Source organism: Rhopalosiphum padi, chromosome 2, assembly GCF_020882245.1.
Source record: "Rhopalosiphum padi isolate XX-2018 chromosome 2, ASM2088224v1, whole genome shotgun sequence".
Taxonomy (NCBI): Eukaryota; Metazoa; Arthropoda; class Insecta; order Hemiptera; family Aphididae; genus Rhopalosiphum; species Rhopalosiphum padi.
The window spans coordinates 87,378,340-87,399,212 of record NC_083598.1 but is presented as its reverse complement, the minus strand read 5'-3'; the positions used below and the strand labels follow the sequence as shown (position 1 = coordinate 87,399,212).

General features: G+C 29.4%; 1 protein-coding gene across 1 annotated transcript in view; it reads left to right on the top strand.

Annotated features, from left to right (window-relative positions):
• LOC132920562 (A disintegrin and metalloproteinase with thrombospondin motifs 20-like) overlaps window positions 1-20,873 on the top strand; it is an 89,552-nt gene that overhangs the window by 53,963 nt on the left and 14,716 nt on the right. The window contains exons 5-13 of the mRNA XM_060983045.1: window positions 14,883-15,060; window positions 16,566-16,837; window positions 16,908-17,128; window positions 17,728-17,880; window positions 17,949-18,098; window positions 18,166-18,322; window positions 18,391-18,578; window positions 19,081-19,242; window positions 19,333-19,421. Of these exons, the coding sequence (XP_060839028.1) occupies window positions 14,883-15,060; window positions 16,566-16,837; window positions 16,908-17,128; window positions 17,728-17,880; window positions 17,949-18,098; window positions 18,166-18,322; window positions 18,391-18,578; window positions 19,081-19,242; window positions 19,333-19,421 (1,570 nt within the window). The remainder of the gene's footprint in view (window positions 1-14,882; window positions 15,061-16,565; window positions 16,838-16,907; window positions 17,129-17,727; window positions 17,881-17,948; window positions 18,099-18,165; window positions 18,323-18,390; window positions 18,579-19,080; window positions 19,243-19,332; window positions 19,422-20,873) is intronic.

Sequence of the window (20,873 nt, the reverse complement as noted above, 5' to 3'; positions counted from 1 at the left end):
GTTATTTTCAGATTATAATTTATTAATGTAGGTAACGTTGTAAATAATTCTTTGTAATATCAACAAAAAAGTTCAATGACTTTTTACTTTTTAGAAAAGGTCATTCAATAATTTATTTGACTAACGTCCGGTTATGTTTAATTTCATTAAACTTTGACATATTTATACAAATAATAATGTTCGTCTTTTAGATGAGTCATTATAATCACTTAGTATACTTATAAACCGGGTGATTCACCAAGGATATTCACCCTTATTTTTCCCTTTTAATAATGTGTTTATTTCAATCAACATTTTTGAAATTTTGAAGTATAGATACTTAACAAATATGGATATTTTCAATTTTTTAGATTTTTTTACAAGTAAAAAAATATTCTGTGGTGATACAAATTTAAATTTATTTTCCGCGAGAACAGCTATTTTTACCAAAAATTTTTGTTAGTCTTAAAAATGTTGACATATATATATATATTGCAATTTGAACGATTAGTTTCCGAGTTTTTAAACTAGATAATTATAGTTTTTAAGAATGGTTTTATACACCATTTAAAATACACGATGTAATATTGTACCTATTTTATATAATATCACCTTTCATATCAACCTTTAACAAATTCTAACATTTTGAAAAATATTAACAATTATTACTTTAATTTACAAATTATATGGTTTTAGCAATTTCCTTCTAAATTTATTATTAATGACTATTATCCGTAGTAGGTACTTAAAGTTAAATTATTTTGAAAGTTCTCATTTTAGTTTTGATTTATATTATTATAAAATGAAAAAAAAAATAGAGAATATTTGGGTTCATACCATAATTATTCATTTGTGAATAACAAAATAAAAATTTATCGAATAATTATAAATAAAAAGTTATAGGTGTAGTATAATATCTACATATATTGAAAGTTACATTAGGATTATACGAATACAAATAATTAAAATATTATTATATTATATAGATACGGCAGAAAAATATTCAATTATTTTCGTTCTATGATTTATAATAAATCTTAGATTATTCGATTGTATTAGAATAATTAATTTTAGCCAAAAAGAAATTATTATCAATCAATTGGTTTCAAACGTCTCATAATCGTTGTAATTTTGTATGTAAATAGCAGCGTTGCAAAGCTTTCATTATTACAAAAAATTAACCATCAATAGCACAATATTATTTATTTTATGTTTTTTTTCAAAAGTTGTAATACTAAATAAATTCGTCCACCGAGATATTATACAATGCGAGATGTAATTAAAATATTTATGTGAGTTTTTGGGTTCAACATGTCCCACGTGTAAAATCGTGTATGGATTTGTTTACGTGTTTTATTTTTGTTATTAATATACCATTGCATGCTGATCAATCAGTGTTCAATGTCCATGGTACCTAACTACTATCTACTAACTACTTGTTATAATAATTAATGTGTTGACTGGTGTATATATTTAAATAAATCGAAATATATTTATATGATTAATTAATAAATAATAATATTATTAGATATATATTTTATTAATACACTTGGTACGTTTAGATTTATAAACTATAAATTTTATGCGAATAAATTAAAATAATTTAATGTACAATGTATGTATGTACTGATTAGGGTTTATGAAATATGAATATCATGATTTGATTACATTAAAAAATTATATTTTATTGACTTATTATAAACATATTATGAATTTATACATTTTTATATTGGTAAATATTTCAATAAATTCGTGAAGTTTTACTTCCATGCTAAAATTAATATTATAAAGTTAAAGCGAATGATTCAAGAAATATGATAGCATACGTATACCTACCGAATAATATTGTGGTAGGTAGGTAGATATAATAAGGAAGTTTTAACATTTTTATTTGTGTATTATTCTACACAAACTATTCCGGTGTATCATGTATACCTTGTATACCTTATTATAGCTATTACTTATTATGAAGTTGAATGTTACAACTTGCAGCATTCTTATTCCAATCGTTATTTCTCCGTAAATTGTATCTAATGGCATCAAAGCAAGTTATTTATTATTATAGTTATTTATCATACGTGAGATATCTACGATACCATATTTGTAAATAATAAGTTGTATTTTGATAAATTGACTCCATAATAAGTTTTAAACGGTATGATTATTGTCATAAATTATAATTAAAATGAAGTGTAGGTCACAGTTTAAATTACTTCAAAGTAAAAAAGATAAAAAAAAATTAGTTCAAATTAAAGAATCATAAATCTCTCTCAAGCAATTTAACTTTTGGTAGGTTTACCTACATTAGTTTCTGGTAAAATTAATTTGGTCTCTTGTAATATCCGGAGAAGGTATAACTTCAAACACATTTCGGGTACCATTTATTTGGCGGGGGTAATTTAGACATACCGGTCTAAACATCTAAAATATAATTATTTCAATATATACGTTTGTGTAAGTGTATAAAATAATGATTTTGTGAAAATTCCGCAGTTTTTAATCATGACATACGATGGCACTAAGTATAGTCATTATTTTTGATTACTAATAATTTGCAGTAATAAGTAGTTTTATTTTTTAATAATACTTTAGATTATTCAGAACAAGATTAATTGTATCAATGAAAACATAATGAATATTCCACTAAGTTAAAATTAAATTTGTTCACGATTTATTTTTTTGATCTATATTTACAGTTGTTCACCATTTATCTTTCACGAATCATTTTAGGTACTGAATTGTAAATGCATCATCATTAATCCATTCCCCACATTCTTTTCCGTAATCTCAGACATCGGTGTTAATAAAATCTGTTCACTCGTGTACCCGTCGAAAATATAATGTTAAAACATTCGTGAAAACACATAAAAAATCGAACATGGGCTGAAAACAGAAACTTTTTTTTTACTTCCATTTTTAGAACCCAACTCGCGTTGATTGAACATCGTCCCTCTTACGAAATAAGCCCTCCGGGTGCACTAACCACTAAGATGCGTCTTTAAATTAAAAAAAAAAAGACAGCGATGATAATCTTTCTGTCAATAGAATCAAACAAAATTATATACGAGTATTATATGTAGGTACGTTATTGTCGATTACATGTCTTTATTAAAACATCGGCTTGTTGATACTGGCAGTAAATAAAAACCCGTTGTCGATAAAACATTAAAACCTGATTATGATCATAAAATGTACATTACGCTATTGGTAAACAATTCTAAATACATATCATTTTTTAATTTTAATTTTTTTTTTATAGTCTAATACTAAACTTGTTGGTTCAGTATGAAATATTGGTCCCATTTATTTCGTAGCGAATGAACATATTTTATAAACAATAAAAACTCTTAAATTGTATTTTAAATTTAAATTTAATATAATTAATTATTCATAATATTCATAGTTATATTTTTGAAGAAGGTACATTCTTGCTTCTTAGGATGAACTTAAATATTAAATTAAATATTATTAAATTAAGGAGTGCGAAGAAACTTTACACCTGTCTGTCATTCGTTTTCAAGGAGCCGTTGGTCCATTAACACATTTTTTTTTTTGGCACAGTATCTAAAATCTAAACAACTTTTGTTACTGTCTCAAACTAAGTGGTTTTTGTTTTTTTAGTTATTTAATCCTGAAATACAAAGCACCTACATATAATTACAGACGTATAATGCACATCAATAACATTATCTCAAAAAATTAGTGTTATAGTATACACTATACAACTTATATTTATTGTGGTAGGCACAAGTTAGATAAGGTTTAATCTCTTTTTTTATTTAACACGAGTAAAATGTCTAACGTTGTAGACAGTAATAATTCATATTATAGCTTCGCCTACCATTTCGACAAACTCGTTTTAATAACGACTGAGAGGATCTTTATGATATTGTCTGAGAAATGATTTTTATCATGTTGAAACAAATAAAACCGCGTCTGAAATCGAAATTATTTATGTTCGCTTATTTTATGTAGATCCGTTAAATGTTTCAATATATATATCTGGTTTTCTGCAACAGTTCGGAGAGTAGGTACCCATAATACTGGTCATAAAGGTTCTTGATAGTTTTACTATACCGAACTGATAAAACATTTTTAAGATCACATGTTTCAATGTTTTTGTATATATTACATGATTAATTTTACAGCAATATAACAGTATATACTGTATAGATACCTGCTTATTACTATAAATGCACCTTTAATATAGTTTCTATATTTAGTACTAGATACTTGTAATTATTTCATTGATTTGTATTATTTTAGTAACTGATTAATGGTCCTTGTTTTACGAGTGTTTAAGTTAAAAAAAAAAACTAATAAATACCTTTTATTTTTATAAAATATAAACGGTAAAATTATGTTTATGCTATAAACACCGTGACTAACTATAAGTCGAGTGTTTTTAAGTGAAATTATACATGGTTTATTTATATTAGATATTTTAATATTTAACTGTGTAACTATGGGTATAATACCAAATCGACATCATTGATTATACATTTTTATTTGTAATGTTGCGTGGTCCTGTATTACTACACTATAGCTAAATCAGATTATACTCACTTATAATTGTTTTAAATCTATAACTATATAAGGGTGATATTATGAACATTGTTTTAATTACCAGAACTTCGATTTAAAGTACCTATATAATATAGGTATAGATTTATATGCTTGATTGATTAAAATATTAATACAGGTAACCTACCTATATTATATATATATCGTGCATATCTGAAACTTTATTATTGAATCGACAATACTTATAAAGTATATAACCTTTGATAATTATCATTTTTAAGTCTTAACCCATTATCGCCAATCGGTTCAAACGTTATCGTTTCGTTATATTTTTAAGACATTGGACATTATTATCGTTGTATCAGATATAATATAATAAGAATAATACTAGGCGCGAACATATCACACGCATTTGTGTGGCGTACAAAAATTATTTTATACGTATGCATACCTAATATAATTTATACTTGCTCACTCGCCACGTGGTGTCCCTCATCACTCGAATATTATTATAAATGTACATGCCTCGAGTATGTACCTAAAATAGTATACCTATGTATACCGGGACGATATATGCAATGTATATATGTGTATATTATATAATATATATATATATAATGCACACTGCAGTAATGTATACCTATTATAATGGGAAGAGTGACGTTTCGTGAAACTCGTTAACTCGTCAATGTCTGTTGATGGAAACGATTGGGGGCCAAAAAATAAATATATATATATATATAATATAATGTATATGATATAAAATTTATGTCTAAACGGGAACGTGTCTGCGCGGATCGTGGTGTGCGACAGAATAATATAACATAATAATAAGCATGCCGCGGTCATTGGCCACGACGAGCTTTGTAAAAATGCACGTGATTGACTACCGTTTTTACTCGCTTGTGTGTGCCAAATACAATAAGCGTTATCGGTTTTACGTGCTCCAAGTCGCAAGATTTTCCGCGAAAAAAAAAACAAGAGGCGTGTTATTATCGCATCGCCCGCGAACGTCATATTCAACAAAAAAAAAAAATAATAATAATTTTTTTTATTATTATTTATAAATTTATAATAATTAAATTATTATTATTATTATGTATAGTGCACGCACGCCCCTCGTTGCAAGTCTGCAAAGATCCTTCGTCATAATAGTAACGCTGCAGTGATACGGAAAAGAGTACTTTATACTTTCATTGGTATAAATATCCTTTGAAATTAATTGTGTGGGAATTCGTTTTTTGAGTGTGAACGATTTACCTATATCGTAAATATATATATTTTATAAATTTAGGTAATATATATAAGAGTTTTAAGTTCTTAAAAGTTTAAAATATATTACTAATATAATATACTCTTATAAAATATATTATCATTTCCACTCGATAAATGTATTATTTTTAGAGAACAATACTTATATTTTAAAATATGAAAATTTAGGCTCAATATTAGAAGTACTCAAAAATCTAAAATGAAATGTCGCTCTTCTGAGATTTAGCACTGTCTAGCTGAGCGTGCGTTTAAACGAAACGTTATTATAGCAATAACTAATAATATTATCAACGGCGGGCGCGGCAACTATATAACTGTGGCTATAGTAGACGCGGCGGAGACTCCGCGGGTTTTTGGCAGCGCGGAAGAGATGTCGGGCGGCGGCGGTGGCGTCGAGACGGGTTTAATATTATAAAATATAATATTATTATTATTATTATTACGTAGGAGCAGCATGAAAACGAAAGGGAAAGCATCGACGGCGAGTCTGCGTGCCTCCTATCGCCGCCGCAGACCGTGTGTTAATATTAAGTCGGTTTTTTTATCTCGTATACACGCCACGACCGCACGTAAACATCGCCAAAACCGTTTACGAGCTGCCGAATGAGCATTGGCAGATAAAATAATATAATATATTATAACGTTCGCGAAACCGCCGCTGCCACGTGCTCAATACTATTATGATCGTTACACCGTTATCACTTTTCATTATCGAGGTCCGGAGTTTGTGATGAATAATATGACATAATATATATTCAATAATAATTATTATTGTTATATTGTTTATGGCTACACGTGTAAAAACGCGCGTCCGCGTAAAAATTGCGCATACTATATATAATGTTATTACTAAGTATATGCAATGTTATATTTTTGTAAATATCGTATACTGAGATTTTGATATCAATATCATAGCTATATTTAGAGTGATTTAAAAAACGGGGCTTGTATTTTTGAAAAACGTTATTTTTTAGGAACCTTGTTTTTCAATTTGTGATTAAAATTTAAAACTATATATATAACAGATTTGTTTATTGTATAACCTATGTATATCACAGTTTTCATTTACAGGTGTTTTAAATTTAAATTTGTTTCGAAAAATCAAATAGAATCAAATATCACATCGCGAAAAACTCAAGTCTTACTGATGATACAAATAATTAAAAATAATTCCCTTTAAATTTAAATCATCGCGTCTCTGTTATTGCCTACTGAAATAACAAACCTTGAATTTTAGTCTGTACATTTTTTTTATGTTATTATTATTACACACTTACCTTCTCAATAAAAATGAAAAAAAATAGAAGTAATAAATCGATAAAATATTTTTATAATTTGTACGGAGGGACAAAGTTTGTCTCGTCGGCATATCAGGCCCCAGTTCTAAAAAATAGGACAATGCCGTCTCAAAGGGGATACATACATAGGTCACCCCCCCTTCAATTTAGCATCCCCTAAACTAAAGGAATATGTAACCCCATTGCAGGGCCGTTCTATCGTATAGTAAACACGTATAATATTCAATACATCGATATAATATATTATATCGTCGACTTCAGTAGTTTTACGGTGTTTACGAGAACGCGATACAGACGCGCGCGTGCCCGCTCGATTTATAAATATCGCCAGACCGTCGTCGTGGCAGCCTCCGTTGTTCCCGCCGAGATGTCGGTCGGCCGAGTTTTATTCGCACGTTCCACATTGCGCACAAACACACATACATACACACACACACACACACACACACACACACACACACACACACACACACACACACACATACACACACACACACACATACGTGTGCTAATGCATGCAAACTCACAGCATATACAGGATGCTTAACAACATGCTTATACGTATTAAGTATCTATTAATCACCAATCACTAATCAAGATTAATCTGTTTTATATATTTAGTCATTTGTAAAAACCGTATCGTTCCAAACTAAAATTATATTAAACTATTTTAGTTTTTTTGTATGTTCACCCTTTTGTCTCAATTACACCTTCTATCGTTGGTTATCATATTATATCCTTGAAACTATGCAGAAACTAATGGGGTGTTCAAATTTTGATTTCGTCAAAAAATAATAAAAATATCAGCTTAGCAACTTACATATTAAAAGCAAACGGTTTTATAGAAATTAATATCGTTTGCTCAAAATATTATCGTTTAAAATGTTTAAATAATTAATTATTATTGAAAAAAACAATAAATAATTACTATATCAGGCTCTCGAAGAAAATTAGAGGGTCTAATATAATATGCATGATACAAATAAATTGACATTTTCACTAAAAAAAAAAGAGATTTATTATTTGGAAGTTTAGTATATATGTTATCATATTTGTAATAAATGACTATTGCAGGTAACTATGTAGTGTTTATGTTGAAAATGTCTGTTTCGGTAAATTTATTATAGTCTCTATATGATAACGAAATTTTAAGGTTCCTCCCCGTCCCTATAATATGTGTCAGGATATCCGACTATTGCACAGAATACTTTACTTGAATGGTGCATACAACATTTAAATATTTTAAAATACGGTCTATAGAGACGCGCTCATAAATTCTAAAAATAGGAATTTGAATAAATGCGCGATTCTTAAACCATAGAATGGGGGTGAGCCCGGTTGGCGAATCGCGCTGTATATACGATGACGTGCACCACGCACATGACGAGACGACTCTCCGCCGCAATAATTATGCCATTAGTATTATAACACTATATTTATGTATAACAATATATTATATTATACACTTCCATTGACCTCTCGCGCTGCGAAAAGTCCCATAACGCGTCCTCCGTATACGAAATCGCTTACCGCCGTGGCAGCTGCTGCTGCTGCTGCACCGGCGCATATTATAGTGTTTGTACAGCACGCACCCATTATATAATAGTAATAATTATAATACGATGTATGATTTAATATCACTGCAGTAATAATACATGGCCGTTCGCAGTTTCTGCAGCCAGCTGACCACCGCGTGCACATAAAATATTATTGCCATTTACATTGCAACATTTCCCTAAAGCATCATATTATTATATAGTTGCGGTATCGAATATGTTATAAAATACAATATTATATTACTATATAGGTACCTAACCTATTAGGTAGTTATATAGTCGTACTGTGCAGTATTACACGAGAGATTTGCCCACGCCGGATGAGGACCACGACACTGTCAAACGGCGATTATCGTGAGATTATAGGCCGAGGTGAAACACTAGACGTCGCGGGTACGATTTAATATTATATTATATTATATGTGCTCTGCGACGAGTCGGTTTCCGCGCGTTCCTCCTACCCGGTCGTCGACGACCCACCCCCGCCCCAAAGCCGACACCACCGGTTTCCGAGAGCCAATATTGTAGGCACGCAGTGCACCGCAGATGACGACGCGGATTATAACAATATAATATTATTATAATATATTAATGTGTATTATGTGTATCGACACGCCCGCGCATTTACGCCCAAGCCTCTCGCGTTTTCTTTATAATATTATGTGTTTTATTGAACTCTTGTAGTAAATTATAATGGGACGTGCGATGCGCGAACAGAGTAATACGACTCCGATCTGGTGTTCGCGTGTACCAGTCGAAGGTACACAGCATTATGCGATGTATAATATGTATATACAAATGCGTTTATTTCTCCCAGAGGTATACGTACGCGTATATATCTATATAATGTTCTTATTATTCACGTGCTTTTATCACACTACACGCATGAAACGAGACCGCAATAATCTTATGCTATACATTATAATATTATAATAAGCGCGTTGAGACCGTCGGTACTTAGCCAAATCGGTATACATTATTTTACGCATATGGATATGTATTATAATGTACATTGTATAATATATTATTACGTATATAGGTACCTATAATACATATGTATACGTATATCATACGCACGTTCGCCATAATTTATATCGGAATATAATATATCATTGTCATTGTTGCGTTGGATTGGAAAACGTTATGTGGATTGTAGATAACAATTAATATCCGATATATAATAACTAATGAGAAAGCTATGTTTTCAAATTTACCAAAATTTTCAATCGAAATTGTTGATAATTATTTTTTAAATGGTATTAATTTCACTTAAGTATATTATTTTACTTTTTTTTAACGTTATGCACAGCTAATGAAAATAAAAATAAATTCGAGCAAATTGTTTAATTTTTTACTCTATAGGTAATAAGAATATTTTTGAATTTTGTCATTTACATTGACTCACATATAACATGCCGTGTAAAATAATAGTCACTCAACTGCAGTGATAGTTTTGAATATATTAAACAAATTTGACTTTAAATGTATATTTTTGATAAACTCTTTATTGTTATTTTATGTAAATAGATTGGTGATAATGAGAAAAACATTAACATTTAAATATTGTCAGATAAGTCAATGCATTCTTATATATTATTTATTTCAAATTTAAAAATAATTTATGGCTTCTTGCAAGATAGATTAATTGTTTATGCTTTTTTCGGATTTTATTCGTCTATTGTGTTATATCACATCGACAATACAATAGAATAAAATGTTGTATAATATTTTACAGTTTTTTTTCTGTTATAAAGTTTATGACATACGTTATATATTATTATTATATTTTTTAAATATGTCTTGTTTATGAATTATTGTTGCAATGTTTATTAAGTTATTTTTTGAATCGGTGCTAACGGTATTATTTTAATAAAGTAGTTTTTATTTTTTACACTTAATTTGCATATTTATTGAGTACACTCAAGGGATTTTTTCCATGAATTAATTACGTTTAAATTGTTCCCATTTACATGGTATTTATTTAACAAATGTAAATATTTATAAATACATAGAACAAAAAATAAACTTATTCTCGTATAGACGAGAAATGAGAATGAGGCTATAAGTACTAGTTTTTAGTGAATAAACGTCATCAAATAATAGCTAAAGTGGTTAAATTACTTTTCTGTAAAAGCTGTAAGCAGATAAATAATAACAAGTTATCTTTTTAAACGTTTAAAAATGCAAAATTTAAAAATTTGAGATGTTAAATACATTTATTTTAAACTATAAATGTTGACTTTAAAAATGTTACGAGCATCGAGCATTATAATTGGAAGTTGAGACAGAATTTTATACAAATTTGAGTGGGCTTAATTGTTTGACTTCAATTATAATTACACATAATGGTGGCTTCAATTTGAGTTATAACTTACAATTATAAAATGTTTAATAAATTTTCATAATTTATTTCGGACAATAATTGTTTGAATAACACATGATACGGATACTTGGTATTCTAATTAAATATCAAAATAAATTGTATGTATTAGCTAGAATTATGGATTATTTTTAATTTTTAATAATTCAATTGTATAAGATTTATGAATACAAAAAAAATGTAGCAGCAATTAGTTTGCAGCGAGAAAATAATTAGATTTATCAGCATGATATAAATATAATGGTTGTTATCATAGGACATAAAACAAAATAATAACTTATCAATTTTTTTTTTTAATAGTAAAAGATTTCTAAACTAGTTTTACCACTAATAAAGAGAAAACAAGTTAAAATGTTGAATTGATTTGTTACTCTTAATGTCATAAATTAATGTCAATAATAAAAAAAAAAAATACCTAAAAACCAGTCGAATATTAATATTATAATATTTTTTTTATATTTAAAAAATATAACCTGTGGCTGTTATAAACTTGCAAAATACAAAAATTGGGCAACTAGTTAAATTTGTAATTTTTTTTTAATAATTTAAACTTTCAAATAATAGCCAACAATCAGTTAATATAATAAAAATAGTATTTTACCACTTTTTAGTTATATATGCATAACTAATTTTATAAAAAAATATTATGAGTTTTTATTATGTTTGATGATAATTAAACCTAATTATATTAAGTATTCTAAAAGTACATTTTATAACGTAAATTTGGTTTTATTGCTAAAATCTTCACTAACTATTGGATTGTGATGATGTATTATAATGTACAATAATTTAACTAAATATGTACTTAATACTTATAGGTTAACTTTTGATGTGAATGCAACAATTCGAATATACTTACCTAAATATTAGTTATTCAATTTCGAATTTATTTTATTGTACGATTAAGCTTAATACGGTTTTCTGTCACTAGCCACATAATAAAAGGAACTTAACTGAGTTAAGTTTTGTGGTCTAAACTCTCAATTAATATTTTACTTATTTGTAAAGGTTACAACTTATCATTAAGAGTACAGACATTTTTTAATTATTTAATAAATATGAACTTTAAATTAATTATACAATCTACTATATCTAAAAATGTATAAAAGTATATATTTATTTTTAGAACATGTCGATATGAATTTTCTACGAGTAAGACACGCAAAAATATTATTTAGACGAATTTACTACTTTTCGATATACCCATGCTGATTTATAAATGAACACCTAAGGTCTCAATATTTGTTTCAATATTGTTAATAAATTACCATCGATATTCAATCATAACTCAGGTCTCCCATTGAAGTTCAAACACGTGTTGAATATTGAATCTATTGACCCTTTATAACCATACAGGTTACCTTCAAGTTCATAATATAATGTGGTTGTGTGACCCTCTATACAATATAATATATTCGTGATGGTTAATCTCACAATTATGTTTTAATCGTGAATGGTTTTTGAAATTTCATTTTGGTAATTTAGATTTTTAGACGCTACCATACAAGGCAATAAATCACACATCTCAGCTATGTACGAATGTTTTATTGATGGTTAGTAGGTATTCCATGTCCATATAATATTTGTGATATCGAGAACCTTGGGAAGTAATTGTAGGCCGTACACTTGGTTTTATTTCTTTAAGATAAAATTAGGTTTTTTTCGCATAAAAACTATCACGGCCACTTGTGTTTACATTACGTCGACATGTAATAAGACACGACATTATATTATTATTACTTCTGTTCTTGTTTGCCAATAACTATTAGCTGTAATGCAGTATATACAGTTCCGTGTTATTATATATTTTATTTGTGTGTCTTAAGTATCTGCAGATTGGTGTTGTTGGTTTTAAAATAATAATAATAATGTACATAAATTACGTGTTTTTTTATAGGAACCCATATTTTTTGGCTAGTTAAAATGAGTTTGAAAATTCAATTTCACCCTATGTATATGTGTTTAAAATTAAAACTTAAAATTGTAGTCTAAAAAAAAATACATTTTTAACTTTTCCCATAATTTAAAACTGTAACATTTTCAGCACAAAATGGTATAACATAAATTTTTCCCTTTTGAATAAAGTTTTCATTAGAATTAATTTGTGCATTCTATGACTACTGTTTTGATTTATTATAAAAAAAATAATAATTAATAGTACACACAAAAAGATCACATAAATGCGAGTAAAGTGATGAAATGGTTTTATACTCAAAATTTAATCAAATCAAGATGGTAGAAGTACACGTTCCCGTGTTTTTAAATATATTTTGAAATTATAATAAATAGTATATGTGCTCACTACTCATGAATCATGATATAATAATCATTTGTCACGTGCTGATAATTGCGAGAGTTAATAATTAATGTTTTTTATTGATTAAAATGGATATAAAAACAAACTTAAAATATTGTATGTAAATATAAAACACATTATTTTAAAATCAACAAATTAACGATAGAAATACTATTTAATTATTTAAGTTCATAATTGTAAAGTTGTTTACATTTTTTATACGATTTTGTATAAAAATTTGGTCACGATCTGACAAATAAAGGATTAAATAAATTAGAATTAAACAACGTACACAAATCTGAGCCCATGATGTATTAGTTTGGTATACTACAGAGTAGTAGCAGATGAAATTTTATAATTTTAGACTGCAATTATGTGTTAATGGATATTATATATCACAGAGTAAGGACAAATAGGCTATAAATTTAAAGATCAATAGTAAAATTATTATCTGTTTACCTTGTATGCGGTCCCTGTTTTTCTATAATTAACCAAGTTTATATTTTGTGTGCTACAAAAATTTGCTAAACGCTGTATTCATAAATTTAAACAATTTAATATTCGAAATGGAAAGTGCTTTTAATATCAATAATACAGAGAAATAAAAAAAAAATATTATGTATTCTATAAAAAGAAGTTGTTTATTGTTGTGCGATGGTAACATGTTATTATAGTTATAATATTAATAAAATGTTCATGTATGTTTGTACTCGCACTTCACAGTGCGAAAAATAAAACGTTGCATGTGAATGATTCACTAGGAAATATGATTCATTTTATTATTGTTATTATTTTTTTGAATTTAATAAGAACTTCGTGTGCGATGTGAGGAAACAAACAATATAAAATAAAATATAGGTGTACGCGGCTTATCACCCGTTGAGGGTTTAGAACAAAGGAAATCATATTCAAAAGCCTTCCAGCAAGGATAGAGAATTTATTAATTCAATGATTCACATTTTATCACTATTGTTTTCGTGACCAATCCATCGCACTGTGCGCACAATATTATTTTGTGTCATTCTATCTTTACACTGCCTATTCAATGTTTTAATTATACCATAAAAATCAATGGTCTTTTAATTTATTGTGGGCATTGCAAAAAGATTAAATAACATCACTACAGTTGTATGACAGATAATTCCAAAACTTCAGTTTCTCGTGCGCGATGATGACTTAACACGTTTTGGTTCAATTGATTTTAATCAGATATTGAATTGTTTATAAATTATTGTAATTAATGCTGAAAAGAATAAAGTATTGAATGTAAGAATGTTAAAACGGTCATCAATTTAAATTTTCATACTTATTTATAGGTAACTATATTTTGTTAAATAATTTACTTCCTAATTATATAATATTCAAATAATATATAAATAATAAATATAAATAATATTATGATAACAAGACAATATTAAATTATCAATGCTGTTGAATTATTTTAAATAACAATAATTACTCAATATAAATTAAAAACAATTTTTGTTTATCGTTATTCGATTTATTGATTGTAATTTTTGATCTATATTGAACAAAAATACTGATATTATTTTGTATGTTTTTTTTCTGTTTCACAGACAGGATACATTCGCACAACTAGCGGTAATTACTTCATAGAGCCCGCAGAGACAACAGAAAACCACGTAACTCCGGCATTACATAGCATTTACCGATCCGGTCAGTTGGCCGAGGGTGACAAGTCGCCCGGACAAACGCAACAATCGCATCAACCGGAGAAAAATTGCGGAGTACAAGGTAGTTACTCGTGTGCAATAATAACGTTTGATTCCGCTGTGAAAACATTATAATATTATTATATCTTAAAACGTTACACGATTTTAATGGGCCGTATATAATATTATATAGAGTACACGTGATTTTGCTTTTGCGTATAGGGTGCTGGGTGGGTCTCGTGCCTCGATTATCCCGTTTGTTATAATACGAACAATCGTACACTCGCTTATGAGGTAGGTACCTGTGTCTACACAGTTAAGTATTATACTTATACAGGCGCATTAGTATACAAACAGGCCATTGTAAACATCCAGTTAACGGGCACGACCGCAGTGGTGCAAGTGCCTATATAGTATCGTAAATCCCATCGGCACCGGAGCTTCTCGACCGTATAGGTACTTCCCACAATAATACGCTGCAACATTATTGTATGCATATTCGTCGTCGCCGTCACGACGTAATATGTACCCGGAGTATCGTATGCGTACGCGTGTATAATAGTACCCTAACCCAACGCGTTATGGGAGAAGAAGTAGCAATAACAAATCATGATAATTGAACCCGCTGTTTAGAGACGTTAGATAGCTGTTAGTCCAACGTCCGATAACGACAATAATACGCTTGCGTGGATGGTTTAAAACGCGTGTCTTGTATTTGAAGTCCATTAGTGGTACAAGATAACATTAAAAACAATATACGTACGTGCATATATGTAGAATCGCAATTCCCAGATAGTCCCGATCGTGTTGTTTCCACAAAGGAAAAACAATAATAGTAATAAAAATGATAATAATAATAATAATAATAGTAGTAGTAGTAATAGGTAACCTACCCATTTCTATATAATTATGATAAATGGATATTTGTGACCAAGAATCGGGTGATGTTTGATATTTCGTCATACTAATATAATATAATGAACTCGGAATAAATAAAATCCCACTCACTCGTCAGTGGCTTCATTCCGCGTCTTAGGTAACATTAATTCAATGTCAAGGTCCATAATATAACACTTAACGGAGAGAGAGGTATATAGCCTCCCGCGGAGACAGGAGTACCTACGTTTTAAAACCGTCACTGCTAGGAATTATGAACAAAATTGATTTTCTCTCAGCCTACGTAATAATGAACACATTTGTATAGTTTGATAGATTATAATATTTATTCAAATAACTGTACAATTCGTATGGTTCAACCGTAATGAATTTTAATCTCAATTAAATCAAAGACTATTGGTATTTTTTGTTTTTACATGATTTGCGCTTAAATATTTTTGTTTAATTGGCATTCATTAATTATTAGGTACACGATATATTTTATAAGCAACAATTGTTTTAAGTATCGGTGTAATATTGTCAAATGATTTTAGTTAATTTTAATATATTATATAATATAGTAAAAATATTGATGACAAAAAAAGTTATGATCTAGACTTATATATATATTCACATATTTATCGTAATAAGGTGCAGAAATAAAAAAATGTTAATAATTGTATACTGTAAATAATTGTATTTATTTTTCAGACAATGAAGGCACTAGTGATTTGGATACAATAACTGATGAATATAGTGCCACCGCTGAAGTTAAACCATTTATTGTTGACAGCAGTACGAATAGTTTAACAGAAAACGATATATTTTTGAGTTCTACTAGTCTACCAAACACACAAAAATTTAGGAAGAAGCGATCGCTGACTTCAGAATATGTCGTAGAATTGATGGTCGTCGCTGACAAGAAAATGGCTGATTACCACGGAAAGGAGCTTCACAATTACGTACTTACCCTCATGTCGATCGTAAGTCTTCGAAACCGCTGCGTACACGTATGATTAACACACCACGTATAACACGTTTAAAACCACATAGGTTTCAAAAATATATAAGGACAAGAGCATAGGGAATCCGATGCACATAGCCGTGGTTAAGTTGGTCGTCTTGAGAGACGTGCATTTCGTCGAAAACCGTAACCGATTGGGTGGCATTGCAGCTGCAGACATGTTGCACAAATTTTGTGAATGGCAAATTCACCACAACGACGAGAGTGATGCCAGCGCGAATCACCACGATTCCGCACTACTATTAACCAGGTATACTATTATAATAATATTATTATTATTATTATTTATTAACAATAATCGAGCTGTCTAGACGGTGACGCTTGCCGTATAGCCGGCGACTAGAATTACTGTCGTATTATATAAACAAATTACTCTTGTCAAAGTATTATTTTCAAAACGATCATTCACCTATGCACATATTAAAATAGTAATAATAATAATAAAGCGAGACTATGTCGCGGGGTCATAGGGCGGTGACTCGTTTGTTCTTCGTCATATCGGAGATAGTATCGAAACCGGTTGTAATTCACACGCGGTTTTTTTTCCATTTCATTGACTTGTACTATGCTGTAACAGTTCATGAATGAACACCAAATGCAATTTATCAATCAGTTTACAATACGCGTCGTACGGAATTGACATGATTGAGACAATTTGATATTCCAGAATTGTTTCAATACAGGTACTGTCTTACAGTATTTAGCCGTATTCTATGCGTAACTATACGTGTTTGTACATACTAGTCACGCTTTATATAAATAATTCGACATAGTTTACTGGAAATTGCTGTATCTAATAGTCCATTTTGCAGTACGTGTCTATTATTAACTTTATTTTACGTTTTACAGAGAACACGTCTGTCGAAATCATAATCCGAAAAAATGTGATAACACCCTGGGATTGGCACAGTTAGGCACTATGTGTAATGTTAATAGTTGTGCAATCGTACAGGACAATGGACTCAGCGCTGCGTTTACAATTGCCCACGAATTGGGACACGTGTACGTCTATAGATTTATTGGTGACGATCTTAGTCGTATTTATTATGATTGATAAAAATGTATTTTAGGTTGAGTATGCCACACGACGACGATAATAAATGTAAAGATTTTGGACAGCAAGATGGAATGCATAATGTCATGTCCAGAATGTTAGATCACAACTCGCATCCGTGGACCTGGTCGACTTGCAGTAGACATTTTTTGACCGAGTACTTGGAGTAAGTATTTATGATAAAAGTAATGAACGATGAAGTGTGGTATCATTTAATAATAACTCTTTTAAAGGGCTGGAAACGGTAAATGCCTTCAAGACGATCCCAGCAAAGATTATCTTGAAATCGAAAACCAGACTCACGAAACACATTTTCCCGGTGAAAATTATTCGGGAGACAAACAATGCGAGTTTATTTACGGGTCTGGATCAAAATTATGTTCTTATATGGTGAGTTATTGATTGTTTTTGTTTTATTTAAGTTCATTTTACTTAATCTAATTTAATTATGCATCTAGCCGGTGTGTCAGAGATTATGGTGTACAACTAGTTCCGGTGAGAAAGATGGCTGCCGCACACAACATATGCCTTGGGCCGATGGAACACAATGCTGGAGCAGTAAAAACTGGTGTCAGCAAGGAAAATGTGTGCCTAAAGATCGAAATGCATTAAAACCAGTCGATGGTGGTTGGGGGCCTTGGCAACCGTGAGTGCATATCAACTTGATAAAAATTAATCGATGCACTATATAATATGAGTTGTGCAGATTATAGCTGTACCTACCATTTTATTTTATGATTTTAATATCGTCTAAGAGACATCACGAATGTCATATCGTTTAATAAGGCTTATTATTATTATTTTTTTTTTTGTAATATTTATTTTCTAATCGTATAAAATATGAATAACATATGGTATTTAGTTAATACGATTTTAAGTATAAAATTACGTTAAGAAGATTTTTTCTAATTTTTTGTTTTATTATTTATTCATGGCATAGGAACAAAAATAAAAAGTAGGTATTGCCTTGAGAAACTGTACTGCCAATTGAAATAATATGAAAAAATATTCCTTGAATTCTAATAATTTATAACGTGATCATAATCTAAGAGTTTACGATGTTTCAATCGTCATCGAATGCAATAATGTACCTATAAAATTATAATAATAATTGTTGAATAACCGAGGCCCTATATAAATCTGTATAGTTATGGTGAATGTACGAGAACATGCGGTGGAGGCGTGAAGAAGAGTTACAGAGACTGTACCGACCCACCGCCGTCAAATGGCGGAAAATATTGTACCGGAAAACGTGTCCGAGTGCGGAGTTGTGCGACGAACGACTGTCCGCTGGGCACTCCGGATTTCCGGTGAGTTTTTTCGTAGATATTATACCTACCTAACGAAATGTAATACATGTGACATCAACGGCGACTTAATCGGACTATTTGAATTTTTAGCGGTGAACAGTGTGCAATGTTTAATAACCATACATTCAACATAGCAGACCTCGAGCCAAATGTTCAATGGCTCCCAAAGTACGGAGGATGTGAGTACATTATTTTAAAAATAATAGCCACAGGAAGTAACACCCATTGCCACCATGAAATTTTCATTAAAAAATTAAGGAAAAACTCATATTTTAACGTATTTAAGGTCGTATAGATAGGTACTTACACAATATTCTAAAATCGCTGTAATGTACTGCTCAGTACTCATGTTTCAATTCGATAAGAGTGGGTAACTTAAGTCCGAAATTGTAGGACGTAATTTGATCATAATTTATTTACATTGACCAATTGCGTCAGATTTTTGTTATTTTTATTTCGTTTTTAATACGAATTACTGCAAAGTATTCTAACGAGTTAATGTGTTTAAGTTCAGTAGATTTTAATTTATTATCGTGTAATGCACTTATATTAAAAATAACAAGTCTAAATAAAAATAGTGAAACGGAACAATAAACAAGACATAGTCGACAAATAAGTAAAAAAATTAAATTGCACATATATTATGATAATATATTTTATAAACATTAGAAAATCATTTTATTTATAATTGTGTGTTTGGTAAGTCAGTTTTGGCTTATAATTTATTAATATTTCCTTGAGAACTATAAACACACAATAGTTTAGATTCTGAGCTGAGCTATGATTCATTCGTTTTATAATGGTGTGGCTTTTTTTTTTCATTTACTCGGATTTAATTAATTATTTTTGTCATAACATTGGTAAAAATTGGCCAGTGTTTTTAAAAATAATCGGAAAAAAAGAGCAAAAAATTAGGGAAAACCTATAGTTGTTGACCAAATTGATTTTGTTATTTTGTTATGATTCGAAAATGAATATCTCACGATTTTTTTTTGTAATAGAATTTTCTATACATGATATAGATCAAATATCAAAATATTTTATTAGTTGTAGTCATATTTATTAGATATAGAATATTTTCGATTTTTTTTTGTTTTATATATAAAATTTTTATCTTTATAATTAAAAATGTAGAACGAGAATTCTTCAATCAGTTGTTTTACTGAAAATTGAAAAAAAAGTTTATCATGAAGCTACATTTTAACGAGTTCAAGATGAATTATTGACAAATTTTAGACATTCGTCGTCATAAATTAATTATTGCTCCGCAATATAAATCATATCTAACACGTCATACTCAATGAGTTGAAACCTTATATACAGCATACTGACTTCCTCGAGGTTTTCAATAATTCAAAATCATTGCTATGAACTCAGAACACTGTCGCCGAGTGCATATTTACATCTTATCTCGTGCACTCGACATCTATACTATACAGCGGAGTGGTATCCCCGAGATTTTTTATTTTTTTTTTTTTAATATCGTCAATTTCGTCTTGGTTATTCTCAAAATGTCGTTTCGATACCCATATAATATTAAACGTAATCACCCACCTGTATACCCACCGCATTGCCGCCGCGCAGTGTACACCGATTATTAATGATTATACCTATTCGTCTATTTTATGATA